We start from the raw sequence: 10,784 nt of genomic DNA, 5'->3' as shown, positions 1-10,784 counted from the left end.
TCATAAATCTTGGAGAGGAATTCACTCTTAAGGACTTAGCTCTACTTTTTCTTGGGTATAGAAGCTAAATCTGTAAGTCAAGGATATTTTATGTATATTTTTTTCATGCATCCTTCTCTTTTTACATATATTCTATGCATTCCTTTTTTTATATAATATACTTAAAATATATAGTATAATAAAATATACATGATTTTATCTATAAGAGCTCTCCCAGCTAGGGATGGCAGTGGGGCGGGGACAAGGTCTCCACCCTCGCACCGCCTCAAGATTTTATCCTCCACCCCAGCCTCCATCCCCGGCAGTGATGGATTTTATCCTCCACCCCCACCTTCATCCAAGTTTCATGTCCGCAATCCCCGGTTCAAACGGGGATGAAGCGGGGCGGGGCAAAGATATTGCGGGGAAAAGTGGTTGGGGCGGGGAAAAGTGCACGTCCATCCCTGCCTCCATCCCCGGACAGGGATGGATTTTAACCTTCGTCCCCACCTCCATCCCTGTTTCATACCCTTCATCCCCGGTCCAAACGGGGCGAGGCGGGGCGGGGCCCGTTTTCCCCCGGTCCACTGCCATCCCTACTCTTGTTCGGGCTTGACTCGATTTAAGCTACATGAGCTGGCCAGGACGAACGAGTTCGTGATGAGCCGAACCGAGACGAGTCACGAGCTGCACGATTCGTTTACCAGACCTACGTGCATGAGATCTTCCTCAGATAAAATCTGGATCCGATGGACCTGATTCATCCCAAACGGACATTGAAGTGGCGTCAACTATCCCGGGTCCGGATCCTATCGTTTCCTGACCCGTAAACTCGGCCACCTACTTAACCGCCATAATTAAAAGCGCTTCGATTTCCCGCGTTTGGGAATTGGGGACTTGCTCGCATTCTACTGTGAGAGGCTACCGAGAGTTGGCGCCAAAGCTCCTCTCTCTCAACTTAGGGTTTCTTTCCCTCCCTCCATCTTTTCCGATGGGAGCAGACGCCGGATCTCCGGTCGCTTCGACGCCGGAGGACGTTCTTTCCGACGCCGATTACGTCCGGGAGTTGGCGCAATTCATCCTCCGAAACAACGAGCAGCAGCTCCGCTCAATCCTCCTCTTGCAGGACCAGATGCTTCACTTCCCTCTCTTCGTCGAGTATTCTTCTTCTTTGCCTCCTCCCTTCAATTCTCTTTGTCTCCTTCTTCTCCGTTAGAATTCCCGGAAATTACGCGATGATTTCGTTCCGTCGATTCTCTTGTTAGCAGATTTGCGGAATTGCTCGATGCGAGCCCTTCGCTAGCGTATCTGCTCTTCTCCAATCCGTCAAAGTTCTTGCCGCTTCTCGATGAAGCCGCTCGCTTGTCCCAGGTAATCCGATCAGAGGAATTGGCGTGGTTTGAGGGAGAGGAGGTGGGAGAATTAGTTGAAAATCGTGATGTTTGATTGGAATTCGTTCAGGAAGTGGTGTTCGAAGCATGTAAGGATCGTGAGGCGGTGGTGTTGAAGGAGTTCTTGCATGCTCGGATCGATGTGAGTGGTTCTCCATTGGAGTGTCCGGGTATAGTTTTTTATCTCTAGGGCTTCTTCTATGCTGTATTTTTCCTTCTTTTTTTTGGGAGTTCTGAAGGTATCTCTAGAATATCTTTGTTCAGGTTAGATGATTCTTTGCTCCTTTTTTTCCCCTCTTCTTGCTTTTGTTTTTTATTTTTAATTTTGATAGAGACGTTTCCAAGAATTGGCCGTTTGAGAGTGAAGCATAGAGGGATTCTTCTCACTCTCAAAGGGACCGTTATTAGATCTGGGCCTATCAAGATGATCGAAGGTGAAAGAGAATATGAATGCAGAAAGTGCAAGCATGTGTGAGTATTCTCTCTTTTATGTTCTTCGTGTAAATGCTATGAATAATTACTGTTTTTGAATTTAACTCTTGTTTTACTTTCTGAAGAATTGACGTATATTGGAAGAATGGGAGTAGCATTACTTGCAAAGGAAGATTACGTAACGCTGGGTTGATCGTTATTTCATAATTTTGATTATTTCTGAGTGTCTACAGTTATTGCATAAGATTGAAGTTCACTGAATCGGTGCATAGGCAATGCTGAAAGTGCTAAATGTTAGGTAGAAGGTAAAATGTACTTAGAAATTCTGGGTGCATCGCATGCATACACTCCAGCATCCTTCCATTGAATATATGGAATAATGAAACCCAGGAATAGCGTTTATCTGTTGCTTGGTTTTTTCGTTTATGTAAAAGTGGTTACGTTGGCTTAGACAAATGCTATCACGGATGCCTCTTATCCCGATTGGTATGATTTGTTCTATGTACATACTCTATGAGAAGGTGCTCATTGAGATGAAAACGGTTTTCAGTAGATGGTGCACGTGAGGTTTTTCCTTGAAGGACGGGGAAACCACCCTTGGAATCAGAGACCTACTTACGCTGGCTAAGCCTACCGTACTTACAGTCGCTACAGTGTAAACCCATGGCACACCTCTTGCCCCGAGGGAGTCGCCAAGGTTCGGATGAGCAAGGGCTTATCTCTTGCCCTCATTAATTCAAGGGGCTGATGCTCATGGGAATAGAACCCTGAAAACCCTCCTAGTGGCCAAGGCCCCTTCCACTGCATCAAACCCCTTGGAGCTGTGCACGTAAGGTTGTTATGGTGTGCTTAAATAGTTGACCCCGCTAAGGTGAGAGGCACCCATATTTTCATGTTTGTTTGTGATGCATTTCTACAAAAAAGGAACTGGTCTAAATATCACAGACCTTATGAGTTTGGTGGTTACATGATTGAGAAGCTTTTATGTGAAATATTATGTCACAAAGACATGAGGGCGCCTGACTTGGGTTCAACTTATAAGTTTGATTTTTTTTTTGCAAAATAGGACACAGACAATTTTTTTTTAAGCAATAAAAAACTATTTTTGATATTTAATGTTAAAAATGCATTTTTATTGAAATACTAAATTAAACATTAAAAAACAATAAAATGATATTAAAATATTGTTCGTATGTGTCCACATGTCCGAGTGTGTCTGATTTGTGTCACCAAGGGTTGACATTTTTCATATAAATAGCAGCCTTAAGTGCAGTGAGAGTTTTCTTTTATGGATATAAATGTTCTCCGGAAATGGGAAAAAGTAGTGAAGTAGTTTTCTATATGATTTGTTTATCCTCTGATGGTTGCTAATAGGAGTTAGATATTGCCATCAAATAAATGTCTTATCCCACTTGGGTTTCTGGTTTTTACTGCTTAAATTCTTGATGCATATTCATCTATTAGTTTTGTAGTTGGTAGGCAAAAAACCTTGATTCTTATGTTGTCACTTCGATTGCATGCCATAGTATAATTGTTCTACTTCAGATTTATTGCTTACTGTAAGATATACTTCATCTCAGTTGCTTTACATTTTAGCTTTGGACTTCAACCTGCAATTTTAAAATTAAGAGTTTCATTCATTATTTTGCTCAACTCATGCTCTTCTGTATGCAAGTGTAATTTGAGCAGTCAAAGTCTCACATTTTGGAAGATTAATTTGAGCAGTCAAAGTCTCACATTTTGGAAGATAAAACAAACACTAAAGCGACCTTGCATCTGCCATTATATCTTTACAATTGGGAACTTGGTATTGCCATACAAATTGACATGTCCATATCTGAAATTCTTAAGGCCACAAGGTTTTTAAGCTTTTCTAATGGTCTTTCATGGTGACCCAACAGTGGGACTCTTAAATAATTGCAGTAGCTGCTTCATTTTTGTCAGCGTGATGCCTTTTTTATCCAAAAGTGAAGTTCTAATGCCCATGTACCATGATAATCATTGTCCATTCTTTGGTTTCTTTTAGGGAAGCACATTATTTTGTGAGTTGTTTTTGTAACTAGTTGACTTTTGTCCAGAATTTTACCACTACTGAACTGTGTGCTGTTTCAGATTTAAAGTTTATCCAGAGCTGGAGACTAATAATTCCATTAGGCTTCCAACATCCTGCCCTTCTAAGGTTTATATATTATCTGTTTATATTACCTTTTTCTTGATTTTTTTATTTGCTTGCTGAGTGGTTGTCTAATAAAGTTTTCAAAAAACTGTAGATCCGTTATTTGGTTATGGTCAAACTATGTTTTGAGCTAGTTGCATATGTTATTTGATTTATGTTTCTTTATCTACATGGTTATGCCTGAGATAATTGATTTTGATGACATACTTCTCTGTTTTATGTTAGAAATCCGTTTGAGGCTTCCTCCAATGCATAGAGTACATGGATTTGCTGTGACTTATTTATTGAAAGATGGCAAAATTTGGAGAAAATAACATTGCACTCTACCAAGACCTTAGATTGGTAAGGGTGCCCTTTTCCAAAAGAAAACTATAAGGTTGCTGTTCAGATGTGCAGCATAGCATTTTCTATATAAAAAGAGAGGAGCAGGGAAGGAAAAGGGGTACCTTTCAGCCTATAGAAAATGAAAGAAAAGATACAAGAATATAGCTAAATAATTCTTGATTAACAACATTCTGCAGACTCATTTTTCTTGATATATAATAAAGGGAATCAAGAAGCCCAATGCGAGACATTCACTTGATGGATGACGTTTATGATTACCTGGTGAATCTACTGCTGTTGATATTCAGCCATGCTGTTTACGATTACCCGATGAATCTACTTCTGTTGTTGATATTCAGCCATAAATATGGCTATTTCTGTATTGGCATTTTTCTGCATATGCATATAAGCCATCAGGGTAGTTATTAGCCTTCATTTCTAATTGACTATGATTTTAACTCAAACAAGTTGTTTTAAAAACTTGCACTAAATCTTCACCTTCTATCTGACTAGTCCATAATCCTAGTGTAGCTACATTATAGGCTAGTTTCTAAACTCTTTACTGATTCATGATGCTGAAATGCTGTTGTCCCTGAACTTTGTGACTGAAAATAAAAAACATTGCCTATCACAAGCATGGAGCTTTTTATCTCTACATTCACACTTAATTTACAAATTGACATATTGGTTTTGTGCTTTATATTTTTGTTCTTATGATTGTTTTGGCATCCATAACCCCCTTCTCTCACTCTCTTGTACTTTATCTCTTGTCCTCTGATATCATGATTCTCATGTTTAATATGTAACGCCTCAAAATTTTGAACTTGTAAACCCTTCAAAATAATTGAAAGAGACTAGAAAATCCTTTATTTTTTTTCAGAGTTTTTGTTTTCGTTAATCAGCGAAAACGGTTTTTCGAAAATAAAAGACAAGTCGACAACCTTGGGCACATTAGCGTAAAACCTCCATTTCACAATAGATTGTATCTTCGCAAATCATTTAGAAACCCTATGTATTAGAAGAAAATATCAAGTTTGTACAAAATGGGTTTTCCTGAGGAAACCCCTATACAAAATGCAAAACTCAAAATGTATCCAAGACACGAAAAACCAGTAGAAACAAGTGGAAGGGAGTAGGGGCGCAACCCCTGTTCGTTGGTCTGCCAGAAGGAGGAGGGGGCAGGGGCGTGACCCCTGCTCGTCGTCCTGATCGAAGAGGGGAAGGGGGCAGGGGCGCAACCCCTGCCCTGCCTGCTTGATAGAAGGGAAAGAGGGCAGGGGCGCAACCCCTGCCCGCCGATCGGAATAGAGGAGGCGGCAGGGGCGTCGGCTCCGCCAGCCGACCGAAAAAGAGGAGGCGGCAGGGGCGTCGCCTCTACTGGCCAAAAGAAGGAAAAGGAGAGGGCAGGAGGGCTCGATCCTCCTGCACCTGTCACCCGAGTAAAAAGGGCAGGAGGGTCAGCGCCCTCCTACCGACGTCAGTCGGAGAACAGAGGGAGAGGGGAAGACAACGAGGAGGGGGGTGTTTGTCACCTCCCTCCTCGCAAACCCAAAGCCACCAACGATGGTGGCTCTGGTCTGCCGATCGAAAAAACAAAGGAGACGAGGGGGAGGCAGGAGCATCTGACCACAAAGAGGAAGGGGTTTGAGGCAGGACGGAACAGGGAAGGGGGCGACACCAACCTATTTTATGTTAGTGAAATGCCTAAAATACCCTTCATGGGTATTACCTATTACAATGATATAAACATACATATTTATATGTATATATACATATATATATATATATATATAAATATGTATATACTTATCTTACATCTTAACAATCTACCTGCATGTGACTAGGGGTGTCAACAGGTTGGGTTTGGTTCGGACCCATGTGGAATCGGACCTGGCCCCGATTTTTGGGTATGGTATCGTGTCCTGACCCGGGTCTAATCATACCCACCACAAGATAAACCATACCTAGACCTGATAAGAACTACATGAACCAGACCCGGGCCATACCCAGTAAAATAATATTTTTGATCATTTTTACATTGAAAAAATTGTGGGTCTTAATCGGAACTTGAGTCGGGCCCAGGTCTGGTATAAAATTTCATAAACTATACCCGAATCCATGTATTAATTGGATCTTCGGGTCCAGACCCAGGTCTTAATTGCGTCCTTTTATTTATCAGCACACCCGGACCCTGTAGGGTTTGGTACGGGTCGGGTTCGGGTAAACCCACCCATTGACACCCTTACTTGTGACCAATATCCTTTGGCGACCAGTATATTCATCAATATATTCATGTTTGTCTTAGTTGGTGGCCTATGTCACATGGGTGCGGGTGCGACACGGGTGCGGCGCAATTTCAAAAAATTTGGACACGGGGACTCGGCTATATATATATATTAAAAAATATATATTTTAAATATATATATATATAACAATAAATTAACACATAAAGATTGTAAATTTTAAAGCAAAAATAAAAAAACAATTCTTAACAACACAAACTTACCAAAATATAACACATAAAGAAGCTTGTGAGTGTGATAAACAACAAAACTTATCATAAATCTGCCTCATCGTCTGAATTAGAGGGAAGAACAAGATCGAGGTAGTCCATGTTGAGAGTATGCAAATTATGTTCTCCCTCCAAATCAAAATCTTTTGGATTTACATCCCAATTCTTGGATCTGCATCAAAAAATGACTATATTAGTATCTAACTTAAAATTTTGAATACAAATATTTAAATACAAACTTTGAATACAAAGAAAAAAAAGTACCTATACTCTTCTTTGGTGTGGCGAGAAATTAATCGTAGATTTGAGTGAACATAAATCAAATCTTCTGCTCTTTTATTAGTGAGTTTGTTTCTTTTAATATTGTGAATTTGAGCATATGTACTCCAATTTCTTTCACAACAAGATGATGTAGCAGGTTGGGATAACAACTTCATTGTAAGATGTTGCAAATTTGGTGTCTCTGATCCATATGTTGCCCACCAATTAAGAGGATCTTCCTCGTCCCTTGCCACAAGTGCTGCTAAAGAATCAAATCTCCAGTAGAAAACTTGCCAAACTCATTATTTATAACCTTAAATATGTGAGGATCATTAAAAAGTCTTCTAAAATATATTATTCTATTTCTTGATATCTCAGGATCTTCATTTGGAGAAACACGACCAACACCTGCTGTCAACCATTTTTTTGCATAGTATTTTGGATTGAGAGAGTGTGCCATGCAATGCAAAGGTGTATTGCTTTTATCCCATCTTCTCACTAAAACTGAATGTACATGATTGTAAAATTCTGAATTATCAAGTGCAATATCTTTTTTCTCATGTTTAAAAATGCTACTTTAAACTTTTTCAATCATATTGTCCCACATTTCATAAATTCTATGAAGCATGCGTACATCTTTGTCAACTTCTCTCAACATTTCCCAAATAGGCTATGTAAATTCAGCAAAATATGTAATTTTATCCCACCAAAAATCATCACAGATGCATTTTTTGATAGCTTGAGCCTTGACATCATCTTCAGTACGATAAAATCCCAATCTTGATCAGCCACCATTATCATCAATGCATTCTTGAGTTGCTTAATTCTTTTTATCATAACAATGAGAGAAGCAAAACGAGTTTCAACAACTTTCAGTAACTTGAGATCGGAATGCCTATTAAATATAGAAAGGGCATGATGATGGTTTATAACAAAATTTCTAATATTTCGAACATCATGCTCTATTTCCTCAATCCATAAGTACATTTCATGTGCATGTGAATCATCTTTTGATGGATTGCATATACTCTTAAGTGCCAAATTTAAACTGTGTGTTGCACAAGGAGTCCAAAAAATATGTGAATATGTATCTTTACTTGCCAAATTCATTCCTGCACGACTGCAAACTGGAGCATTGTCAGTAATGATTTGCACCAGACTTTCTTCACCCACTTCTTTTATCACTTCGACAAATAATCTCTTTAAATATTCATCATCTTTATACTCTCCAGATGCATCAACAATCTTCAAAAAGATTGACCCATTAAGTGAGTAAGCAATGAAGTTTATCAGTGGTCGCCTTTGTATATCTGTCCACCCATCAGAAACAATCAACACTCCATGTCGTTTCTATGCAAATTTTTGGGTCTCTAACAAATCTTCAATTCTATTTTTTTTCTCTATAAGAATGACTGTTCTTAGTTTTTCTGAACTAGGAAGCGCATAACCACTCAAATTACAATTAGCCAAAGATATAATCATATCTTTCCAGTATGGACTTCTAGCTACATTAAAAGGAATTGAGCTTGAGTAAAAGAATCGACCAATCTTTTTATCAATTTCTGCTTTTGCCATGTTTTTGAATGACGCTTGTATTATTTTATTGCTTTCTATCTTTCTTTTCTTTAAAAGCTCTTCTTGTATATCACTGGCAATAGGAAAAGACAAATTAATCGAATCGCTTCTCATCTCTACAATTTTCTTCTTTTCAGCTTCCTCTTGTTCTTTTTTTAATTGCTTTAACATATCTTTGTCAACTCCAGAACATGCCCTAATTCATTGACCACGAATATGCAAAAGATGTGCTTTCACACGCGTATAAGAACCTGTGAAAATAGTCTTACATAGATTACAATGAAACTGCACATTCCCACCACCACCACTACTAGCTTTTACCCCTTTTGTCACAAGCCTCCAAAGTGGTTGAAAAACTTCTAATTCAGGGTTAGAACTTGAACCAAATGTATTGACACTACCGCTAGAACTCGCCATTATATCTGAAAAGTGAAAACTGAAAAGCAAATAAGTAAATAAAATAAAGTTAATAAATACTTCAAAATAATAGTAATAGGAGCTCCAGGTTCGTTCCCCCTGTTCAAACCAGACCCTCCTTTGCAAACCAGGTTCGAGATAGGGGGCCTACCCCCTATCTGATGCAAAAAGGAGGGGCAGGGCAAGCCCCTGCTGAACCTTATCAGTGGTAGGGGCTTCGCCCTTGCCAAAAAGCCAAATGCAGCAGGGGAAACAAGGAGGAGCCCGACGGGGCAAGGCTCGGCCTGTCAGCTGAGCCCCCTCCTTCCCTCACTCCTACTTCTTACCCCTGCGATAAAAGGGAAATGAGGAGGGGCTGAGCCCCTCCTCTGTGAATCGGAGGCACAGGGAGGGACCGAGCCCCTCTTCTGCAAGCGGGAGGGGCTTGTCTGACATAAGCGAAACGAGGAGGAGCCAAGCCCCTCCTTTGTGAATAGGAGGCACAAAGAGGGGCCGAGCCCCTCTTTTGCGAGCAGAGGGTGCAAGGAGGGAGGCTGCGAGCAGAGGGTGCAGGAGGGTCGACATACCTGTTGAGTGTTGATGGAGGGGGAGACAGTGGTTGGCACCTGTGCGTACCGTCGTCGGAGTCTGGATCGCCGACGTGGGTGTAGGAGAAAGCTGCAAGGGCTGAGGGAGAGAGGCAAAATCGAGAGGGTAAGCCCCTCCCCCTGTCGATAAACCCCTTTTAGGGTTCGACTGCAGATGAATTTTGGATCTGGGTCAGGTCCGGACCCGATCCGACCCAGATCCAAAACTTATTTTAAAAATCAAAACGGACATTTTTGGACTCGGTCAAAGTTGACCGAGTCTAACATGTGGACGGACTCGACCTCAACTCGTTGACCGAGTCCGACTCTGCGTTGACCGAGTTCGGGCAGAGTCTGAAGCCGCACCCGTGTCGGGGCGTGTTGACTCGGGTGCGGCGCCTCCTTAGCCGAGTTCTTGTGACATAGTTGGTGGCATTGCTTTGAAATGTGTAGTTGCTGGCATAGTGACAAAAGTTTTAAACGACAATTTCTCGTTTTTCAAAAACTCGTGAGAAATTGAAATTTTTTCATTAATCTCACAATTTTTAGCAAAATCTCGGCAATAAAAAAATAAATTAAAAAATATAAAATTTATTTTTTATAAGAAAATATTAATAAAGATTATTTAAAAATAAAAATACATTTTTTTTTGCGATAAATAGCCATTTAAAACATAAATATCACGTTTAAATCGTGGTATTTATGTTTTTTTTATAAATCAAAATCTCGTGAGAAATTGCCGTTTTAAACCTTCAGGCAATTTCTCGTGATATTATCATGAGATTTTCATAAATCTCGCGATATTTGTCACTATGGTTGTTGGACTTGTAGGTTATGTCCTGTAGGCCTTGCTTTTGAATTCTTCAGGAAGAAAAATTTCAAAGTCATTATGTTTTAAAAAATGTCCACTATGATTAGTTGTTTTTTGTGTTGCTTACTCGTCTAATGTTGGGGAATATAGCTCCATATGGTTCTTTATCTTCTGCCAATATTCCTGGTGTTTAGTCGTCCTATGCCAAGAAACACAGGACCAGTTGCTTGCATCTTCTAACAGCTTTTTGTCCTTTTTAATGGTTTAACTTTTGTATTGCATTCTACTTGGATTTTGCAGGTTTTTCTCTCTGGCTGGACTAGTTCAATCTTCTGGTTCT

At 40.1% G+C, this 10,784-nt stretch overlaps 1 protein-coding gene across 1 annotated transcript in view; it reads left to right on the top strand.

Moving 5' to 3' along the window:
• The first annotated feature begins 874 nt into the window (after positions 1 to 874).
• MCM9 (minichromosome maintenance 9) overlaps positions 875 to 10,784 on the top strand; it is a 73,295-nt gene continuing 63,385 nt past the window's right edge. The window contains exons 1-5 of the mRNA XM_089993627.1: positions 875 to 1,137; positions 1,248 to 1,350; positions 1,441 to 1,540; positions 1,703 to 1,841; positions 3,915 to 3,981. Coding sequence (XP_089849753.1) covers positions 971 to 1,137; positions 1,248 to 1,350; positions 1,441 to 1,540; positions 1,703 to 1,841; positions 3,915 to 3,981 — 576 coding nt within the window. The 5' untranslated portion in view covers positions 875 to 970. The remainder of the gene's footprint in view (positions 1,138 to 1,247; positions 1,351 to 1,440; positions 1,541 to 1,702; positions 1,842 to 3,914; positions 3,982 to 10,784) is intronic.

The sequence above is a fragment of the Nuphar pumila genome, chromosome 17 (genome assembly GCF_984573655.1).
Source record: "Nuphar pumila chromosome 17, dmNupPumi1.hap1.1, whole genome shotgun sequence".
Taxonomy (NCBI): domain Eukaryota; kingdom Viridiplantae; phylum Streptophyta; class Magnoliopsida; order Nymphaeales; family Nymphaeaceae; genus Nuphar; species Nuphar pumila.
Note: the sequence above shows the minus strand (reverse complement) of the source record. Positions and strands in the feature narration are given on the sequence as shown.